General features: G+C 36.9%; 2 protein-coding genes across 2 annotated transcripts; one reads left to right on the top strand and one right to left on the bottom strand.

Moving 5' to 3' along the window:
- Window positions 1-14,957: 14,957 nt before the first annotated feature.
- Window positions 14,958-16,648, bottom strand: CBG09758 (the record flags this gene model as incomplete). Its single annotated transcript, XM_045244124.1, has 6 exons — window positions 14,958-15,092; window positions 15,361-15,450; window positions 15,498-15,645; window positions 16,119-16,228; window positions 16,276-16,365; window positions 16,433-16,648. 6 exons carry the CDS (start codon window positions 16,646-16,648, stop codon window positions 14,958-14,960), a joined length of 789 nt encoding a protein of 262 aa, XP_045094103.1.
- Window positions 16,649-22,669: 6,021 nt separating this feature from the next.
- Window positions 22,670-22,942, top strand: CBG09756 (the record flags this gene model as incomplete). Its single annotated transcript, XM_002641424.1, has 2 exons — window positions 22,670-22,831; window positions 22,886-22,942. The coding sequence occupies 2 exons, from the start codon at window positions 22,670-22,672 to the stop codon at window positions 22,940-22,942; spliced, it is 219 nt and encodes a 72-aa protein (XP_002641470.1).
- Between the last annotated feature and the right edge of the window lie 663 nt (window positions 22,943-23,605).

Genomic DNA, 23,605 nt, shown 5'->3' with positions numbered 1-23,605 from the left:
CAGAAATTATTTGAGGGGTTCTTATAGGAGTTTCTCCGGTATGATATCATTTTTCTCAACACATCATTCAATGATCTATAGATCAGAGAGAATTCCAAAAACTGACAGTTCTCAGGGGAGCACAAAAATTCAGATTAGAAAGGAAGCAAAAACAAAATAAAATGATGATGAAGAAAATTGATACCTGGTTTTGAGATTTCCTAATACCATGTTCGTACCGTTTGTTTGTTTTTTAGAAAGACTGAAAATCAATTTTTTGTATGTCTTGTAAGTACGCTCGGTTGCTAACACTTTAAGACCGTAGTAGATCTGCTGAGTCAAAAAAGCGTAGGGAAAAATTTATCCAGAGTTCCAGAAAAAACACCGTGTGAAAATCAAAGAAATACTGGAAAAATGGTTAGAATGAAACTTTCAGAGTGTGGTTTGGGAACAGTACAAAAGTGAGGAAATGTTTCGCAACTGATTATTCGAAAAAAATTTAGCATCATTAAATATTTTTCAAAAAAAAAATCAAAAATTAATCCAATTCGAATCGATAAAACAGTTCGTAAATGGCTCTCCACACCCCAACCTTTTCGTCATTTTCTAGTGTTTTTTCCACCCCCTTTCCGTTTTTTTGACTTCTAAACATCTATAAATGACGTGACTGTAATTGTAAAAGAAGAAAGAGAGCTGATAAAAATGATAACTGATAAGTTTCCGAATCAAGGAAACAGCTACGCGACCTAAGGTGCACTCCCCGGAAACCGTTTTCCCGTAGTCTGATAGACAATCTACGAATTATATTTAAAAATCATCAATAATCAAGAGGTCAAAGGTCTCGCCAAAAAATGAGTAATTGTTTCTAGCTCAAAAATAAGTCAATGAGTAATTTTATACAGTTACATTGATGACGTAAAACCATTCTTTCGCCCTCCTATCACTCGAGCCCACACACTTTTTTTCTGACGACAATCAGTTTATCAGTGAAACTGAAGTATGTCTCGATTTTTCATAAATGATTCTATGAAGGTTGGTCTCTCTGATCAGAAAAAAGAGACGAATTGTCAGCAATGTTCTGTAGCATGAACTTAAGTAGTCTTTTTTTAAAGACGAATGAGTAATTTATGATTGGGTCAGAATGTACAGGGTGGCCGATAATGATAGGACGTTTTTTTTGGGCCCCTCTAATTGATGTGGCTCCCTAGAGACCCCTTCTCCGCGATCCCACGAAAAAATAAGAGACAGCCCTTTCTAATACAGGTCTTACGGTATTCTGTAATCGAAAAACTGGGAAGCTACAGTAATCCTTAAAAAATCTCTGAGCTAGAAAACATGGAATCCTAGTAATTGCAGTTTCGTGCCGATGGTTTACTAATTTTCAAATTTATACCACACCAGCAGAGACTAGACTACGAAAAAATAGGGATTTTTTTGTGCTTGTAGACGGAAGAACTTCAGGAGAGGAATTTAAAAAAAAATGATAGAGAGATTAGGTTAAGATTTTTTGGATATTAGTAGAAAATGGAAATGAAAATGAATAAAACAAAATGCAACATTTTCTTTTGTGCTTCAAACTTATATAATTTATAGACAGGAAGAATTACGTTTACTGTAAAAGAACAAGTGGAAGTTTTTTGAACGAACTTCCTGTGAGATAAGGCATTCGAAAAAAGCGGCCGGAAGAAGTTGAATTTCCGAAAATGAACAATCATTTTGGAAAAAACCGCAAATAAATAGTTGACAGCCTCTGATAAGGAGTTAGCTCCGCCTGTTACTGATAACCTCCCTACAAAACTTATGAATCATGAAGTTAGTGACCAGGGGTGTGGTACAATGACACATTTTGCAAAGGAAGGGTAAGGACCAGATCATTGAGTCATGTCTTCCCCCAAAAATTCTAAAGTAATTAAGTTCTTTTTGATGGATGAGAATGTGCACACTAGAAACAAAAACCCTATTAAATTTGGGGTGGTTTTGTGATGTTTCCTGTTGAAAACGGGACGGACGGGGAACGGACGAAATGGGCTTGAGACTTTTCGGCTTCTCTCCTTTTATATGTGAACAAATCTGTCCTTTTGACTGCTGCACACAGGTCACAGGTCTTTTTTTGACGTCTTTAAGATTAATGAGCTAATCAGGAATATCCGTTTTTTCAGTTGCGTCGTTCCGTCGTCGGAATTGTCGTCGATGCAACAATTTGGATAATCCCTTTTGTTGTCCTGCTTCATCGAAAATTATCAGTCTCTCTAAATTGATAGAGAAAGGACAGCAGGAAGAAGAAAAGGATTAGATGGGATTTAAGGGAAAACCAGAAACATTACGCACTTCTTCAGGATTTTTGGGTTTAAGCTTTTTGATGTCCATGAACATTTTATTGGATTGGTCTCATCCCCATCAGGTGTGTCATCAATGATATTAAAACTTTTGAACAAGAGATATTACTTACTGTATTGATGATCATTGAGTGAGGTAAATGATGTTACCGTAAAACCTGTAACAGAAAGGCCCCCACATTGTCAAGTTTTAATTAATTTTTCTCGGTTTCTGTCAAAGATAAAAAAATGTGCGAATTGATGAACTGTTATTATGTTATGATATTATGATAAACAATTTATCCGTTGACAACTTTTTTATCTTTGACAGGAACCAAGATAAATTGGCTCGAAGTTTAATCTTGAGAGGACCTTCTATTACAGGTTTTACTGTAATCTTCCTCATATATAAACGCTACACGCATCTGTTTGTCCCCTGTCAGTTTGTCGACTTTTGAAAAACTTGAGAAATAAATATAGATTTACGGGATCCTAACAGAAAAAAGCTAGGAGTGGACCGACTAACCAGTAAAGAACTAGATTAAATCGCGCCGAAGGCGCACCAGCTAGCTTGTTGTAAGTATTTTGAAAAACTAGAAGTGTCAGATAATTTAGGTTTTTTCCTAGTCAAACATCCCGAATGTTTTTTTTTCATACTTATGGAAAAGATGGCCGGCCCGCTTTCTGAAAATTTTGAAATTTTAGAGCGAATCATCATTTTTCAAGATGGTTTTTCTTCTTAGTGAATGAAAATCCACACTAGAGGCCGATACTGTCGACAAAAACTGTTTTGAAGTCGAACATCTGAAATCCCTTGACTATTTTCCGTTCAAGACCCCACTTTTAAAAGAAATTCAAATATTCGGATGTACTTTTTCCTTATTGATGACGATCTACTGGGACTAAAAAGCCACCGATTGCGCTTTTCCGTTGTTTCTTAATCCGCCCAAATTAGGCGAGGCATCTTCATCGAGTTGATGTGCAAATTTCGTGCCGAAAAGCATAAAAAAGGTGGATACTACGTGAACATTCTACAACTTCCGGACGCGATGAGTTTCGAGAAGAAGCATAAGATCAGGAATACTTTTTAGGCTACATCGTGTCTAGAATCTTCTTTCCAAGTGCAAGCATTTTCAAATTTCAGACACTAATTGCAGTATGTATCTTTGAAAAAATTGCTGAAAAATGCTCAAGAAGAAGAGAAAAGTGAGAAAACGAGAAAGAATCAAGCACTTTGAGAAAGTGTTCATACAGATAAGAAGCTTACATAAGAGCTATCGTAATCTTTTTCAGATGTTCACAATATTCTTAATGAGCGTCTGAATGACGGACGGACGGATTGGATAGTTTCAGATTATATAGTCGGAGGAGATGATGTTTGAAGACGATTTCTTTGGAAGACAGTGTGTGGGCCCTTCAGGTTTTAGGTTTTACAGTAAGTCTAGAAATGAAGCGTACAGAAAAAAGGATATAAAAATTTTGGTTACAAGACTGATGAACAGTAACTGAGCAACCAACTCATCATCTCATCATGAATTCTGATTATATACGCTAATTCTAGACGGTACCTAGGAGAATACGAGAATGCCGAAATGATGCCATTTTCAGGTCACGAAAACATCTTGATTCATAAAACATACCAGGTCAAAGAAACTGTATTCAATAGGGAATACCTGGTCAAGATCTGGTGAGACGAGTCATCTGAAACTCTCTTTCGAAGCGTCGCTCTTAAATATTTCTGAAATCATCGTAACCTTCAAAATTCGTAAATGCTCTAGTCTAGGTGGGGGTGGAGAGTTGAAATCACTTGTTTTTTGTGTTTTATCTTTGAAACTTCTCTTTAAAACTATTGAAGTGAGGGTGGTAATGATAGGGTTTACAAGTTCACATCACATCAGTTTTTCAAAATGAATGAAAAGCATAAAAAATCTTTGTCAGAGTGACCAACTGTTTTTAATCACACCCTTGGCTCTAAACCCTCAATTTAAGTGAGGATGGATGGACGGAGCCTAAAGTTTCATTTTGTTTATCTCGATTTCATTCTTTACACTTGTTTCGGACCTTCTTCGATTCCCATTCAAGGTTATTCTAGAAGTAAATGGATGTGGCTTCGAATGTCACCGACATCGGTGTGGGAGAAATGACGAGGGGGTCACTCGGATGGCAGCTCCAGGTCCTTCCCGCCTACACCAGGAGAAGTCAAATAGGGAGAAGAGGAATAGAGAGAGAATAGACGGGGGCGACGGGACACTGAAGAAGATGAAGAAGAAACTGGAGGAGAGGCTAAAGGAAGTGCAGCCTTTTTTGGTCCCTACTATTACCCCTCTTTCCTTTTTTATCCCTCCCCGTTTTTTCATTCATTTTCACAAATGTTTGTTTGTTTTTGATTTTCAACCCCGCCCCTCTTCCTACACTTTTTTTGAAATTGGAAATATCAAACAACTTCTACAGAGGATACTCCCACCTGAAGCGGAATCAGGTCAAGTAACCGAATGGGTCAATGAAATTTGAGCTAGATTTGAGAAAGATGGCACGTCATCTGGGCAAGAAGATTTTGACGTGACACCTATTTTGACGTGACACCTAGACGTGATACCTAGATTCATAAAAATCCAAAAAAAAGATCCAAATCCAGAATCTAAAAGAAAAGAAAAGAAAAGAGAGTCTTCTTCTGAAAACGGGAAATCTAATATCTAGACGGTTTTTTAATTCCTCGTCTCCCCAAAAAGATCCCAAAAATTAAATATGATGCTTGAAAAAGATAAGATGGAATGAAAAGCTCAAAAGCCAAGTGGTGTATGTAGTATCTTAAGGCTAAAGGACACTGATTTGCGATTAAAAGGGAAGGGAAGACAGGAAGGAGGATGTGCTTTTTGACCAATCACATATTTTTAGTTCTTTTGGTTTTTTCAGAGAGTCTACTTTGGTTTCTGGATCAGACAGGAGCCTTGATTTGAGAGGTTTATGAGTCAAACATAAAACAATACAAAACAAGGCAGTAGAGATACAGTTGAAGAGCCAGGCTGTGCAAATTGTGGTCGCCCGCGGCCGACCGTGATTCAGGCTGTGGGTATTTTTGTTCAGCGACACAAAAACTACTAGGGCCGCTAGGCCACCGAATCATTCTATCCGAGAAGTTCGCTATCCAAAAAAACCAACCTCAAGTATTAAAAAAACAAAGTAGCAAAGACAAAATTAAAGAGCAAGGACGGTACAAGAATGAGAAATTTTTGATATTCGTAAAGTTTTGAATTATGGTTTTCAAAAAAAGTGTGATGATCGAGGTACAGTAATGTTAAGATCAGGGTTCTCAGAGAATGAAAAATACGAGAAAATACTAACACATATAGAAAGTAAAAAGTAGAATTCCAGAATATAATTTTCAAAAAAAAAAGAAAGATCCAAAATTATCCGAGCATAGTGCTGGAACAAGAGCATCTCGAAAAAAAGTTTCGAAGACGTTAGTGACAACTTCCGATCCGTGTCTGTTTTATATAGGAGGAGAGTAGGATAAGATGAGATGAGATGACACAGTTGTCAAGCCACGCCCCTCTTTCAGATGACAGACACCGCCCCTTCTATCTCACGGAGCCGGCACACACGCAGTGAGACGGAGAGAATATATGAGACGAAGAGACGCAGGATGTGCTCGGAGCATTTTCTCTACAACTCGGCTAATTTTTTTGAGAAAAATTTGGGAAGCGGTTCTTTCTCCTAATCCACCAGGACATTTTTGAAAGGTATCTAGAAAAAGGTTTGTGTAAAGATAAGATGACGTGTCAAAAGTCATATGATAATACAAAACGGATTGGATAAAATAAGAAACATTCTGAAAATAGAGATTCCAAACATCCAAATTCCAGGTATAATCCTACATGTAGATCGGGACGAAACTTAAAGTGTCTGCAGTTAATAGCTCTTGGAATTTAAATAACTAGGCAGAAACCAGAAAGTTCACAACGTGATTTGTGCACTTTATTTTCTGATTGCTCCGAGATTCAGACAGTGTCTCCAGGAAAAATTAAGATCAAATGTTTCGATGCGTCATAGCAAGACATTAGAATGTTCCTGAGACATCAGGGCCGGGCTGGCCCGGTGGGTCCGAGTTTTCTAAATTTAAAAAAAAATGAAATTTCGTAATTTTGGGACTTTTTTTGAAATTTTTTTTGAAATTCCTGAAGTTCCAAATTTTTGAAAAGTGTGCATTAAAATACGTTTCTAAAAACCTAAAACTTCAATTCTCGGCCAATTTCTTTTCCTTTTATACATCCAATTTTTAAAGATTGCTCAGTATTCAAAAAAGAACAACTACGGTAGTTTTTATGGTCACTGATATGCAAACCGAGATTTTTTATCAAACTAGAAACGGATCTGAATGATTTCCTTTTTAAAACCAGGTACATTTCCTCTTCTTCCTCTTCTTGTATGTACTCATCCATTCCGAGAAAACGACCATTTACGCTAGTCACTTCTTCCCTCGCACTGTATTATCTCCTTATCGTCCCACGGTTTTCTCTAGAATCACTGTTGAAACTTCGTCACGTATCATCGAAAAGGAAAAATGCTTACGTCGTGTCATATATGTGGTCCTAAACCTGTCTAAAAACGATATTGCTAATCGCGCGGCTCAAAATCAGCTCATCTTGGCTCTCTCCCTCTCTTTTCATTTTTTTTCCGAAAATTGTTTTTTGTGAGTCGAGTCATTTTGATCTACCCCTCACCTTTTTTTTCAGGCGAACCATTTTTTGGTATGATCCATTTTCAGCTTTCTGTTGATTTGATAAGTAGAATGACGAGTTTTGTCTCTGGAAATTTATTGTTTGTTTTTTGTGCACTCAAAAAAACATGAAAAGGAACATGTCTTCTGACGACAGAAGGAAAAGGAAAAGGAAAAAGAAGGAGAAGAGATCGGAATAATATATGAGGACCACCAAACTGGGATTCTGTTTTATCCCGAAAGTTTTAATTTATGAAGAACAAGATTTGATAAGTTCAGAATTGGGGAAAAAGCTCTGAAGATTGATTTATAGGTGACGTTGAAGATGTAGTCGCAGTCGTTTTTCAAAGTTAGGTTCTCAAAAGTTTCGGGTTTCGAATCGAGTTCACTAGGTCAACCAACTCATTTTTAGTTGAGCTTTTGGACATCTAGAAACAGTGAAGAGAAAAGCAGCGACAAAAAAATATGCGGAAGCGTTTAGAAGATAGGAGGCCACACTAGAGCAAATCCAGGTTCCTTATGAGCTAATTACCAATCAAAAAATGACGTGTATTGCCTCGTGGATCACTTCAATTGAGCTAATTTTCATAGCTCTTCGGCGTCATGTTTTTTGTCGCCTTTTTTTTCAAAATTAGCTTATCATGTCGTTAGAGTAGAAGCGAGGGTGGAAAAAACGGATAGAATTATTAAAATTGAGAAAGTAAAAGAAGATAGGGAGAGAGCATCTAGATCAAGATCAAGAGATCTGATCCAAAAAATCTAATAAAAAAGAACGAAATTGAGTAACAATAGAGGGTCAGATTCAACGTAATTTTTTTGATTCCACCCCCACCCGGGACCGGAAACGACCGCCACTGCGAGGCTCTTGCTCGAACGGAAATGCGCAACAAAATGAGAAGAAAAAGACATGATAGGAAAAGTGTTGTGTACTTTGGAAGATGCAGAAGAAGTAGGAAAATAAGAAGAAGAGGATTCTCAATTCTTCTCGAACCATCCGGAATTTAGGAGAAGCTCCTGGAATTAGACCTACGTGATTTCTTTTCCGGCAAAACTTTCACGTGGGTTGACGATGTGAAGCAAAGAGAGTACGGTAGTTGAGGTGATGAGGATCTACATAATGTTTCTTCTCGGAAACATCATGGATTTTTTTATTTGAAAGTTCAGGATTTTTTTATTTGAAAGTTCAGGATTTTTTTATTTGAAAGTTCAGGAATTCCAGGATCTTACAAGAAGTTGAAATATTTATCTTAACAGACTAAACATTCAGGTTTTTAGAATTCCAGAACCACTGGATTCCAGAATCTCAGAATTCCAAAACCTCAGGTTTTCAGAATCTCAGGATTCTTGAATCTCAGGATCTCAGAAACTCAGGATCCCGGAATCTCAGAATCTCAGAATTCCAGAATATCAGAATATCAGAATTCAAAAAGAAAACTTCTGATTCCCGAAACTTCAAAGTTCAAGAATCTCGTAATTTTTTTTATTAATTTTGAAAACTCGGAATTCTGGAATTTTGAAAACTTTTGAAAATCCCAAAAACTGAGTTTACGTTGCACCCACCACCGCATACAAAAAATTCACCACCTTCTCAAATTTCCAGGTCAGAGAGTTACGAGTCGAAACCACGAAAAACTGGCTTTTCGGAGCAAAATTCTTGCTCCAGATGTTTGTCTTCTTCTCCTTTTTTTCCAATTTCTAACTTCCTGCACAAGTTTCAAGTCAATCCGGAACGCCACTCTCACTTTTCAATATCTGACATCATTTTTCTATTTTTCTTCTACTTCTTCTTCTTTTTCGGACCAACACCAATAACTCAATGAAGCACAAAAACGAACCCCGCCGAGTGGTCATCGAGCAAAGCGACAAGACTAGAAACGGAAGGGACAAGCTGGATAATCGGACGAGGGTTTTCATCACATCTTCTTTTCCATTTTTTTTCATTTTAAGATTTTTTATTCTTGGAAATGATCTTCGTTGATTTCTGCATTTTTGAGATCCCTTGAGACCTGTTTCCTTTTTTGAGTTTGATGATCGAGTCAGTTACTTCCGTCACACCAAAATATGACTTTTCCAAAAATACTTAACAGATAATTGATTAGTACAAAAATCCAAAGAAAAGACGTTATGGATGTCTGCACTTTTGAAACCTAAAACCTTCTCCTTTTTGAATTAAAATTTCAGAGATCCGTTTCTGAAAAAAAAAGACAGCCCCCAAAAAGTGCAATTTGGGTGGTCGCTGGACTCAGCTGTTCCAGAAGACGTCACAACAAAAAAGAGCTACTAGAGAAAAAAGAAAGAGAAGGAGATGAGAAAGAAAAAGAAAGAGATCAAGACAGGTGAGCAGGAAGTGGTTCATAATTGACCTGCTGTGTTGATTAGGTTTCAAAACACTTAATGATGACAGACACAACGACCACAAATGAGAAAACAACAAACAAAATGGAAGTCACGTCATCTGGCAGGGATCATCATGATAAAGTGAAAAAGAGGGGTTCGTGCCAAGAAACTGATTCATTTTTTTTTTGGTATCAGAGAAGTGTCTGAGACATGTTTCGAACTTTCCAAGAACATCAAGCTTCTTATATTTGTAAAATCTATCCGACTATATGTAACTCATAGTGTTTAAGTGCAACTAGGGATACACTGAAGTCTGGAAACCTAGATTTTTGGCTCAAAGGATCAGTTCTAAATCTGCACTTCTACTTCCAGATCAGAAAACAGCTAAAAATCGTCACTACAGTAATCCAATAGAGAACTCTGAAAAGGAGCTGATTTTCAAAACACAGGGTTCCGAAAGGCCTGGTCAGGATTCGCGTCTCAGCGAACGTGAAGTTGCAACCTTATTTTCGTTAGCTGAGTATCAAACGTACGGCAATGAGCGGAAAACCTGCGTTGATTAAAAATATAGAGATCAAATCCACGCCCACCCCGTTCAAAAATATGCAACTTTCCCTTCAAAAAACCAAGTTATGTTCTTTGACTTCTTAATTAGTTACGTAATTAGATGATCTACTTTTTTGGAAACAGCTCAAAAATGATGATCTGATCTGACCCACTTCCTCTTTCTGACATCATTTACTTGTGTCCACTTGCTCTTCTTTTTTCTATCTCTCACTTTTTTTGCTCGGATGCCCACTTTCGGGACTACTCTCCAATTTTTTGCTCCCACCCAAATTAATGGTCCGTTGTAGCGAAAGCGAGCGTATCCCTTTGAAATTCTGCGTCTCCATATCTTTTGTGACGTCGATTTCGTCGTCGCCGCCGCTCCGGGTGGGAGGCACGTCATCTGAAGGAGAGAGGATGTCGCAATGACACGCATTCCTTATGTTTTATTCCTTTTTCTCTATTCAATTAACATGAATCGAAAGAGAAGTGGCCAATTTAACGAGGAGCACAAAAAACACAAAACAAAAAAGAACTTTGTTGTCTCTGACAACAGATCACTACGGGAATCATTTCTAGTAGTACCGGGAAAATAAGACGTCCGGAAATTTGAATTTGAATTAGCGCCACCCTCTGAAAATCACATCACTTGACGAAGGTGAAAAAACGACGACAATTCCGTGTTTGTATTCCTCTATTACTATTAATTTCCTTTTTTTCCCAAGAATTGCACTTCCAGTCAAGAACTTGATCGAAATCACGTTACTAATCTGGAAAATTCTTGACTGGAAATTCACGTAGGCAACATCCGGACACCGGAGGTAATGGATCAATGTTTGGTGGAGGAGACTTTCAGATCTTCAGATGACAGTTCACCTCGAAGGAATTGACGATCATAAAAGATATAAATCGAGACTGTTCGACCTCCGGCCGCATTCATTTATTATGATACTTCGGGAATGCGTAGGATATGGCGGCCTAGCGGTCCTAGTGGTTTCTGAGACACTGATAGTGAGCGTATTTTCTAAAGAACAGGCTGATTGGTCCAATGCAAGCTACCCACGATTTAGGTCAGTCGCGGCCGACCGCGGTCGTAACTTGCACAGCCTTCATATGGATCTACGGTACTGACACATATAGTACTCATAAAGAGAAACATATACAGGGTGGCCGATAATGATAGGACGTTTCTAAACGTCTCCCATTTTTTAGAAAAACGTTTTATGACTGTAATAACTTTATCAAAATATTCAAAATATGTAAGAATTTTAGTTTTATAACAAGTAGTCATGATTAGAACCACGAGCTTTGACAGAAGCCTCCAAACGCATGATAAAAAATTTGGCTGTGCGGCGACTGTAGTTGACGTCAAAGTCGCCCTAGAACTTTTGAAATGGACTTTACAGAAAGTCCAAAAAACAGTGGGAGATTCCTGAGATCTTGTTCTTCAAAAGATTCCATACATTAAAGTCCATCGGACTGAAATCCGTGGAGTTAGAGGGCCCCCAATCGTAGCCGAGTTTTCTAGGAAAATGAGCGTCTGAGACCGCAATTGTGGATTTCGATCTACAAGACGGTGCTGAGTCTTACAGATGGTTTTAAATATGTCCAACAAACTGCTGAGTGGCCCAGGACAACAAATTATGCATCAAAACTGTCATTCGGTAGACCTGCGAGCTGATTTTCACCAAAAACCAAAAAATTAGTATTGGTTGCCGTGATTCTATCCCAAACTTTGAAATTTTTACGGAAAGGCAATTTGAAGATAAAATACGTTCAGGAGATTCGTTGTCATCTTTTGGTAACAATTGTCCCTGATCCCGACGGCTCGGAAGAGTTTCATCAGGGAAACTCATTACGTCACCCTAGATCTCGCCTGACACCCGCCGCAGGTGGAGGTGTGAAAATAGTTTTTTGCATTTTTCGCGTCTGCAGGCCCCGGATGTATAAGAAAGGAACAGTTTGCGGTAGATACAGTAGCTGCAAGTGTTTAAATCCTATGTTCCGATTTTTTGAACTCTGGACCATGCAATACCAAGGCTAAACCCCATTTTTTTTGCTCAATTTGACGTTTGAGATTCCCCGAGTCTGGTGAATGTTCAAAGTTAATGGTGGTCTTAATTTTTGTTTTAGTAGGTTCCTCTGATCCTTTTGGATATTTTCAAAAACATTTCGGACACCTGATGAAGAAACTCCAAGTCTTCTAGCCACATCAACACGTGCACCCCATCTCGAGAAAAGTCGCGATCATGGGTTGGTGTGGAGAAGTCTTCATAATTCTGAACAAAAAACAAAATGGTACCAAATGATATAAATCACTGCTTATAGAGGGTCCCTACTTTCTATTAGTTTCGAAAGTTTTCAAAATTATTCTTTGGCGCCGGGCCAAGGAGCTCTCAAAAAAAACGTCCTATCATTATCGGCCACCCTGTACATTCTGACCCAATCATAAATTACTCATTCGTCTTTTTAAAAAAAGACTACTTAAGTTCATGCTACAGAACATTGCTGACAATTCGTCTCTGTTTTCTGACCAGAGAGACCAACCTTCATAGAATTATTGATGAAAAATCGAGACATACTTCAGTTTCACTGATAAACTGATTGTCGTCAGAAAAAGTGTGTGGGCTCGAGTGATAGGAGGGCGAAAGTATGATTTTACGTCATCAGTGTAACTGTATAAAATTACTCATTGACTTATTTTTGAGCTGGAAACAATTACTCATTTTGTCAAGACCTTTGACTTCTTGCTTTTGGATGATTTTTGAACGACTTGTAATGTGTAGATAGTCTATCAGACTACGAACAAACGGTTTCCGTGGAGCGGAGCACCTAAAAAGAGTCAATGTTTTCTTGATTCGGAAACTTATCGGGTAAACGGAAAGACTCCCCAAGCGTCAAAAACCGTTTCTGTCGAACAAGAGAGAAGATTTTGCGTCCGCTGAATCCGCCTCAGACGGATAAGATAAAAACGAAGTAATACGTTTTTAGATATCCTTCCTAGCTTTACCAGTGCACTCTGATCCTCCTGAACCGATCGACTTCTGATCTCCAAACTTCCGAAGCAGACAACGTTTAGAAGTACATAGATCTTCCCCTACTTAATCATTCGATTCAACACCTACACTTTTATTTTCAAAACCTAAAAAAATAATACTCGTTATGTTTTCATACCGCCCGTTCTAGGAATCTGCCGCGAGGGTCCCGTCACTTGAACAACGTTAGCGTAGGAGTTCCGGATGGAGACACGACAAATTGTTGCTCTCTATTTTTCCCCTACAATTGCATGTGCACCGATGTGGAATTAAATGCAAACTGACCTGTCGGTCAGAGAATTTTTAAATCATTGTTTCTCCCCATCATCATCATCCTCTCATCATCTTTGAAAATCCAAATTCAGAATCTGTTCAATTATGCTGACGCCGACATTCAAAAATCGGATTTTTTCTTTCCAAATTTGGAACAATGAAATCCAAAAATAAATAGAAAACTAGCTGACAGACAATGATGAATTCAGATGACAAGGTGTGTGACGTGATGTGTGTCTCCATATTCTCCGAACTACTTTATCAAGATTGTGTGTGGGGGTAGAAAGAGGGAGCAACAGGAGCATTCCGAAAACTGTCGACTTGGCAAATCAGGATCTGATCTGGATTTGGATTAGGGTACATGTATTCTACAGCTCATCAAGTCAAAACAGCTCGTGGTATGAAGCAGATCAGAGGATGATTTGGATTAGAGCTAAGAATCTGATCTACTTGGTATTCAAAGTATTAAAACAACCGAAAATCCGGATTTGACGAAACTCACTCTTCTGTTTTTTTTTTTGTAGGATTCTGACTAAAAATTGCAAGGGAGAATATAGAGAAATAAAAAATTCAACACTTCCTCCCCACAGATGCACTCTTCTCATACCAGGATCGAATTATTAAATGTCGTTTAAGGTTATCTCCAGTAATATTTCCGATGTCAGCACATCATAAAGAAACTTCCAAAGATCCGAGAGTAAACATCGAGAGGTAAACAAAATTAAAATTTGAAAAAAAAAACACGACCCAAATCACGGAAACGTATTGCATCGGGGTGTCATCATCAGCCGATTAATTATGCTGTGCGGAGTGAAGGGATCACAAATATTAGGGAACATCTGGTCAACCGATGGACCACTTTTTGTCAAAAGGAATTTCCGCGGGGGATCTTTTTTTGTAGATTCATCGAAACAAGTGGTGGAAAAATATTCGGAATCAATATCCGGAACAAGCAAAATAATTTTTATTTAGCGTTTTAGGACTTCAGCCCTAGATTTTCAGTGTGATTTAGAATTGGCAGTGAAGCCTGTGAAATCTTGACAATTCAAAATTTTGGAAGTTCAAAAGCGTGGAATTCAGAAAATGGAAGCACAGAAATTAAAATATTTTGGCTATCGAAAAATCCAGATTTCTCGGAAATTCAAATATCCCGGACTTCAGAGTTCCAAAAATTTAGTCATCCTGAAATTAGGGAAGTTCGGAAGGTTTGAAAACCTTGGGAAATGGGGAAATTCGAATTTTCAAGAATTTAGAATTCAGCAATTTCGAAACCTTAGAAATTCAGAAGTTTGTGAATTCAGGCCTGCCGTTATTGAAAAATTCGGATTTTTATTGAAAAACTCGTTTTATTGAAAAACTCGTCTTAAGCCGTTTCTCAAGCAAAGCCTTTTGCCCATTGGCCTTGGTTTTCAGCTTTGAGTTATGTCCTACATAACTTATTTTTCAAATCTACAGTAATCCTTCTAGAACAATGCCTCTTTCTCCTCTATTCTTTCTATCCAACACCCACGTGCAGATTCTGAATTGAATTCGAAATGAACTCACTTTACCTGCTGCACTCTAGTCCGATTCAAAGAGAGTGTACCAGAATGAAACAAAACCAATTGGAAACATTTTGCAACATAAATTGTTTTTTTTTTCAAAAAAAAAATGAGTGGGGTCTTTGAAGACACAAAAAGAAACAGGAAGAGCAACAGTGTAGGTGGAAGAAAAAAAAGTGAATGGGCGAGAAAAAGTGAGTGCTGGCCGACTCTTTTAGCATTCATTTTTCCATTCAGCTCGACCCAATTTGTGTGTGTATTGGTCCGTCCGTCCGCCCACTACTTGTTTCCAATCGTTTTGATCTAAAACCCACGTCATTTGAGCTGTACTTCTTTGTGTCTGTCCTAGCTCAAATGAATTGGGTTGTATGGATGGTGAGCCGTCGCCTAATTAGATGAGCCAAAAAAGCGCCATTGAGTATGCTCCACACGACATCAGGCCCACTGGTTCCTGTATTGCTGAAAGTATTGCTCTTTGTCTTCCGCCACTCCATTACCGACAATATTCACGCCGAGCACGTTTCGAATCTTAATAAAATTAGGTTGAAATGAGAATAGAATTTACAGTGACGTGATGATGCCTGTGCGATAGCATCATAACGTCATCTACAACTAACCTCCGAAACTCCAATTTTTCGATTTTGGAGCGTTTTGCGATTATGATAGAGTACGTAAAGAGGAGCAGCCAAGTTGAGAATTGTAGTTGTCTGAAAATAGATCTAAACAACAGGCGTCATTCTGAAAATAAACGAACAATCAGAACTAAATAGAAGACTGGAAGATATGAAGGGACTAGGCGACATTCGGGAAGGCTGAAGACAGTATCCACATTGAAAAAGATAATTCCAATTGATAACATGATCGCATTGCCAGTTATGGAAAGTACAAATGGAACGAGGAGCCTGGAAAAAATTTACATTTGTAAACCTGGCCCTTGGCTGGTCTTCGTGGCCCTGTCATTGCTTCTTTCAGAATCAATATTTTTTGACCAATCAGATATGATAGAACTCGATGAGTACTACAAAATGATTCAATTTGGAAAACTGTATCTCTGAACTGCGTTACTGACGAAACTGGCCGAAAAAAAACAGGCAGGGCCAGAACAGGTCCGATTCAGCCCTTCTATTACTTATAACTTCGTTCATAGGCATGATACAGTTTTCCAAATAGTATCATTTTGTAGTACTCGTCAAGTTCTATCATATCTAATATAGTTGATCCGAATATGTTGATTCTGAAGAAAACTATGGCAGTTCTGGCTTACAAGCATGATTTACCTAAATTTTTCAGTTAGAGCTCAATATGTTCATTTAGAAAACGCGCATTACTAATTTCTCTTTAATCACGCGAAAGCTTTAGAAACCATCGAACTCACCGGAGAGCCTTGATATTCTCCGCTAATTGATACCTCTCTGATAGTCTGCACTTTCCCGCTGACGACTTTTTCACCAGCCGTCTGTTGATCTTAATTAGCATTGTCGTTGTCTGGAACAAGAAAAAAGAACTCTAGGAATAACAAAAGATTAACTTACAACTACAAAAAAGATACCGTAACCAAATGAATGGATTTTGCGACCTAAATCACTACTGGCATCTATGTATGACAATCCGGAGCAGGCGGTCTGAAATGAAACAAAGTTTATAACAAGGCTTGGAAGAGCAAGAACTTGCACAAGCTAAAATACAAACTACAATAAAATTGCATCGTTTGAAATTTTCGTAGTTGTTGGCAAAGAAGGTAGCATAACTTCTCTCTAGTATACAACAAAGAGCTGCAGCCTGAGCAGCAAACTTGGCGATCCATAGAACATCAAGAAGTTCGGAAGGGACTCCTTCCTCTCGGAACAAAACCAGAAAGTATCCACAAGCTCTAATGAAAATAGCTACTGAACGAGTGAAGATCATTGATATGTAAAATACTCTGAAATTATAACTTGTTGTCACAAAATATGGATCGAAACTGAAGCAACTTACATGAAAAACACATGAAACTTTTTGAAAAGTCGGCATGCAAAAACCAATATAATCAGATAAAAGATGAAACAAGTCGCTGACAAAACCAAAGAAAAAACTCGAGTAATAGTTACCAACGAATCAAGACAACTCATTCTCTGCGAATCCTTCTAACCAAAAGATGAATGAACTGAAAAATAAAAAAAAGTGATTATAATTATAGAGGAACTAGAATCTTGTCGCATGTGATTTGTGTACGAGTTACTCATTTATCTTGAACTAGATGTCTCCAAAATCCTTTTGGGAAAATAAAATAAGAGTTGAAAGGTTCTAATCAGTATAGGTCTATTAAGAGTAATCCTGAATGTTATTTGAGCTTTTTGGAGATGCGGTAGGCTTCTGTCGCAACAGTGTGTGATTCTCTATTAGTGTTCACTCTGCGTACAGCCATCGCCGCATTGTTGTCTGCCAACGCTCCGGTAATTTCTTGATTCCATGGGACCTGAACGAGGAGAGCAGCGATTGAAAAAGTGAGCCAACTCATTTTTGGGGTCATCTTTTCAATTGAAGTCTTTGCTATCAAGATGACGTTTAAGATCACCGAAAGATCATTTATTTGAAAGGGCAAGTTCCGGAAAACACGGAGGGTGCAGAATAATAGTTCAGCCAAGCGACTTGAATTTTTGGCTGATCCCTCTGATCACAAGCGATCTCGCATTGTCGCGTTGAATGTGAACTTTTGTTGATTTGCTTCAACTGCCAAATTCAATTTTCTAATTAGGAACTATACGAGACGGCAGTTATAATGAGACCTTCATCTAAAAGTTCCCAGCCTCCATTCCTCTGACAGATCATCAAACACAACGAATCCCCTTTTTCACGTGAAATTTGGGTTTCGGGATGTCCAGAGCTAGCGGATCTTCGTCAATCAACTGACGCTTCCTCACATTGTTAGAGCAGTTTACCCACTTTTCATTTACGCTAATTAGATCATCCACCCTGAACGTGTGAAGAAATGATAACTGAACGTGTGAAGAAATGATAGGAGAAACATGCGAAAGACTTCAATCCGTTCACAATACTTGGTTGATTAACGTACAATGTATTTGACATTTTACGAGTGGTTTGAAATAGAGGCTCCGCGTCACTTCGAAACCCGTCATTTCGAAACTTTGGTAATGCAGGCCAATTGACAATATTCAGACTACAGAAACAATTTTAGGGTTTTCAAGTATGCTTTTTCGGATTGAACACATAATGAAAATCGAAAAAATCCAAAATTTGATGCTCTCAAAAGTCAAAAAATTCTTAAATTTTCCGATTTTCAGAATGTGTTCTATCAGATCAGAAAAAGCATATTTGAAAACCCTAAAGTTGTTTTTGTGGTCCGAAATGTATCCATTCGCCTGCATTACCACGGTTTTAAACTGGTTTCGAAGTGACGCGGAGCCGAATTAGATCCGTCTTCACGACTTTTAGCAATTGATCGAGATCCAACTCACTAGGTCGTTGCCATCTTTCAAAATAAACTCCCCCGGGTGGAATTTTTCGAACCAAACATAAATTATAGGTGATGACCGAACATGTCCCTTACATACATTCACAATTTTCTTGCGAATATTAGGCGTTTGAAAACCAAATAAAAAAAATATAATCATGTTGCGAATGTGCAGTCGGATAAGGACCAAAAGAATCGTCATTTCTCCAACACGAAGTGGGACAAAAATTAACAAATTTACGATCTAATAGACACTGAGCACAGCTCTCCAACAAAAAAAGTTTTGCCCGGTGCACCTCTTCTAGAACCAGAAATGGAGCCTCAAAAACAGCCCTGTAAAAAAGGAAGAAACTTTCTGTTCAGCCTAATAGACTAAAAGTCTTTAGTATTCATGAAAAATGTTTGATTTCTTGTATCTGCAAAAATATAATTGTGTCGAAAATGATTTTTCTTGTTGTTTTCAATGGCATGTTGCCGGGTTTGTAAAAATCTTTTTTAGTGATTCAGCTCAGAAAGATTCTGAACTTTATACTCTTCACTTCTTTTTGAAACAAGCGTATTATTTCTTTAACCAGACGGCTTTGGACCTCGAACAGATGGAATTAGACTTTTTATCAGGCGTCTCCGTTCCTCAAAATGTTTTTTTTACATAACAACTATTCAATGGGAACAGAAGATTTATTATGAGGCATTATTCTTCAATAAATGCAACAAAACTTAGATATTCTTTCCGGGTGATTGACGTTCTTGTTATTTTCTGGACCCGAAGACATGATGGGAAATCTTTGTTTTTTGACTTTGGGATTCTGTACAAGCGTTCTCCATTTTTGGATTTTTCCGATCCGATGACTGATTGTTATATTTATATTTCTACTGACTTTTGTAGTTTGCTGTCGAACTACCGTAATTAGCGAGTTATTTTTTTCCTTACTTTTCTTCTCGATTTTCAACTGTTGTCCAGAAATGTTTCAGAATTAGAAAAATTTTATTTTTCGACTTATTTGGAGGTTTTCAACACAAAAATTATGGAAAAGCAATAGTTATCAAGAAAAAAAGTACCGGAAATTTTAGGTTAGGGTATTTCTCGATATGGGAACCGTTGGCCACGCCTACAAGCTTTCCTCCTCCGCAGCGTCTTTAACTTATAAAAGTATAATATCGTGACTGATCTTCTCAGGATTATCAATCCAGCTTGATATTTCTATTCACCTAAAGAATCAATTCAAAAGATAAATTCAATAAGAACCCAAGTGCAAGTATAACAAAAGAATACTCTTTGATCTTCTTTTCATCGTTTCCATGAGGATTTATTTTCTTTTTTTTATTATGATTTCCCATTCTATTGCACGTCTACTTTCTACGAAAATAAACTTCTCCTCTCCCACAAATCTTTATTATTCATATTTTTATGCAGAGATAAATTTTCTATAAACCTAACATCTTCTTTTTTTTTTCTTATTCTTCTTATCAATGACTGTTCTCGAAATATTCCTAAATATTCAGTTTATTAAAACCCATCGTCATGTTTTGAATTTATAATCATTTTCTGAGTACATTCAACAATCTAAAGGAACCAGTGATCAGTGTCTTTATTTAGATGTGCTTCTGAATACGTAAAAGTTGCTATTTTGAGAAAACTTCAGAGTGGGTGGATAAGTCCAGAACAGTCTAGATTTCTGAACAATGAAACTAAGTTGTTTTGAATAGTGTGCTGGATTACTATAGGTATAAAAGTATATGTAATTATACCTAGTTTGAGGAGAACATAGAAATCAAATCTTTTTGAGAATTGCCTTGAAATTTCCAGATATCGGAAAAATTGTATTCTTTGTCCAATTGTATCTTCTGTTTTTATTCTCCTGCTCGTGTTATCAGCTGACACAACAGAAATATTCTAAATCGGTTTTGTTTAGTTTGTTCTTGAAATCTTGAATTTTGGTATCTTTATGATGCCATTCTTCTTCAAATCTTTTAAGAATCATTTTGAACTTAGAAAATGAAAAAAAACAAAGTGGGTAGAAATATACAGACTTTCCTAATTACTGTTTGCATAAATTTCATGGAATTTTTTATTATAAAATGGGTTATGTTTTATTTCAGAAAATATAGAGGATTTCATTATTTTCACATTTGCATTAATTTAAGAAGAAAAACAACGAGAATTCTTTAATTTTGAATCAGAAAATGTGAAAAAGCGGAATAACTGAAAAATAGAGAAAGAAATCGAAAACTGTAGAAGAGTAACACCGTTGGCCGTGGCCGAAGGTCCCACAACGACAGCTACCTAAAAAATATTTTTTGAGGTATTATTTTCTGCGTTTTGTCGGATTTTCTGGTATATTCTAAAAAATTTGGGTGTAGGAATTCTGATCGGTTATAAAAATGGTTTCGGGATGTTTTATATAATTACTAATAACATTCACCAAATTCTGTATGTGAGGATGTATGTCGCGTGGCGTTACACCCACTCAAGTTTAACCGATTTTGCTCGCATCTGGACAGATAGCTCAGAAGTGCGTCTTAGTTTATGCCCGGACTTTTCTACTTTCGAAATTTTTTTTCTGACGTCTTCTGGAGACGTTCTTCTATTTCTACAGTGCAACTCTTGAGAAAGTTATTGAATCAATATTCACGTCGTTTCCGTATAGCCTCCCAGTTTTTTGAACTTATCTACGTTATTTTTGAAAAGAATGAGTGTTTGGGAAAATAGATTTTCAGTATGGGTTTTGAAGTTTGAAGGGAGAAAAAATTCTGAAACAGCGATAAAAATGAGAATGATCTCTCCGGGAAAAAATGAGAGAACTTAATGAATTACTTTAATTTTCAGGGTTTTAACTTGAATATTCTGATCTATATAAAATGCGATTTTTAAAATTCGGTTCTGTAGTTTCTGCAATGTCTAGACCGTCTGCACTTCAAATTTTGAAAATGCGAGTTTTGAATTTCTGAATTTCGAAATTCAAATCTCTGAACTTTGAGTTTTGGAAATTAAAAAAGGAAATTCGGGAATTGTTTAATTCAAAAGTTTGATAATTCAGAAATTCAGTCAATCAGAACTTCAGAAAATGAGAGGTTGACAAATTGAGAGTAAAAAATTTGGGAGATTGAAAATCTTTGAATCCAGAATTTGCAATTTTTCGAATCCCTAAATTCTGAATATGGGGGTAGGATTGAATTTTCTAGACTGTGAATTTGAACCTCAATTTTTCTGAATTTACGAATTCGGCAAAATATAAAGTGTTGAGATTATGAATTTCAAAAAATTGTGTTTAAAAAAATTTCGGTTTTTCTAAAATCCGGTCTTCGAGTTCCAAAAATATTAGTGTTTTCGAATTTCCGAAATTAAGAATATGAGAATATCAGTTTGAAATTTGAGAAAATAAGGGTGAGAATTGGGAATTTCAGAAGTTTTCTTTCGGATGTTGTTTTCGTTTCATCACAGTTTCATAGCTTATATTTCAAAAGAGTCAGAATCTTTTCCATTTGATTTCGGGTATTGTAAGCGGGAGCGAGACAGTTTAGTCCCGAAGGGGCGTAAACCGTCTGGTATAAATTACTCAACGAACAAAAATCGAGAAAACTAAATCCTGAAAATAAAAATGTTTTAGGTTACTGTAGTTCGTTTTGGGACCTTGAATACGGCTACCGGCGTTTCCTGACTATGGCTCCGTTTTTTTCGTACCAGAATAATAAAGTTCTGGCAGTTTTGAATTTTTCCGAATTTCGAGAGTTCATTTGTTTTTTAACAATTTGAAAATTAAAAAGAATCTTGACCAATTTGAAATAATGAAATTATTTTTACCATTCTGAATTTCTAGACAATCTGTAAAGCATATCGTTAGACCCAGCACTTCTTTCTAAATTCATTTAATTTCGTCTTAGAACCCCGATGAGGTAAGTAGACTAATCCTCACACCCATAAAAAATCTAGAAGACTAGCGATAAAAAGGTCAACTTACTTAATATAAAAGCCCGAGATATCCCTAAGACACGCTCCACCTCTTTTCTTCGTCTCAAAAGAAAGAAAGGTTTTATGACTAGATCCCGTCACTCATTCCTATTTCATTTCTCATTCTCCAACCGCCTACTTTTATTTTATTTTTCGTTCTCTTATTCATTCTTCCAGAATCTTGATTTTCCATTTCCTTTCTCCCACTGTGAGAAAGTTTTGATTAGTTTTGATCAGAAAATACAGGTAACGTTATTATTCGTTCTGTTACTCTTTCAAACCTTTTCATTCTCTACCGATATGTCATACTTTTTAATAAGAAAAGAAAGTGTAGGAAGCCGTACAACTTCCGACCACACAATTATAAATTCTCTTGATTATACTTATACTTTCATTTGGAGATACATTCTTATTTTCATCCGACATGTCTTCTATTTTTCTCTCCTCCTGTCATTTTTCAACTTGCGGAAAGTGATTTTTGAGCATTTCGACTCCTCCGATTCTCATTCAACCATTTCCAGCCATCATGAACTGCTTCTTCTTGGTCCTTCTCATTGTTCTCGCCACGTCTTCTGAATCTGAAGCCTCCTTCCCATCAGAAGTTCAGAATTCTCTCTTCAAGCCATCTTCATTTGTGTTCCGTGCAAAATGCAAGATGATGTGCTCTCAGATGTGCTCTCCTGTTTTGGTAATGAGAAAACTTGATGATTATTCTGAATTTTAAATTTGTATACTTTTTCAGGGAGTCTGTGATCGTTATAACAAGTGTGTCTGCCTCAACAACTACCGTATCCTGTGAACTTCTTGAAAGATTTATTTAATCTGTTTTTTCTCTTCTATTTTTAAAGAGAAAACAATAAATCTTCCAGTTGCGTCAGTATCATGAAACCACAAATTATTGATAAAACTGTGTTTGTAATCTGTTTTTCAATGAAATTAAAACTATAAAAAATATCTCACATCTCTCACAAACCATTCGAAAAGGCTTCAAAAACAAATGGGAATAGAAAACTACAAACACCTCCAATGCGAAAATAGATGACAAATGGCTTCTCCCAAATAATGAGCAGAGCATAGCCATACACAATCCTTTTATTAAAAGTTTCAAAGTACCAAAAATGTGCATTACATTTTCTGAAAAGATTGGAAGTTTCTAAATTATCGAATATAGACTTTCCAACTCCAGGATCAAAAATCAGAAATCGGATGGTATCAGCAGAGGCAAGAACCTCAAAAATTGCTTCAAAAGGCAAAAGAACGTCAGTTCTCATCATATGTCCTCTGATTTAGACTGGTTCGTCGTCATAATCCAAAAGATAGAAAACTAAGAGAATTTTGAATACCTTCATCAATAAACCATAAACTACAACTTTTTCTTCTGAACTTTGCCAGATGGTTTTTTCAAGAAAATGACTTAGAAAGATGCATCTTATTTCAAGGTTTCCTCAAAGTCTCTGGATTA

This window comes from Caenorhabditis briggsae (genome assembly GCF_000004555.2).
Source record: "Caenorhabditis briggsae complete genome, chrIII, whole genome shotgun sequence".
Taxonomy (NCBI): domain Eukaryota; kingdom Metazoa; phylum Nematoda; class Chromadorea; order Rhabditida; family Rhabditidae; genus Caenorhabditis; species Caenorhabditis briggsae.
This window is presented reverse-complemented; position numbering and strand designations above follow the sequence as displayed.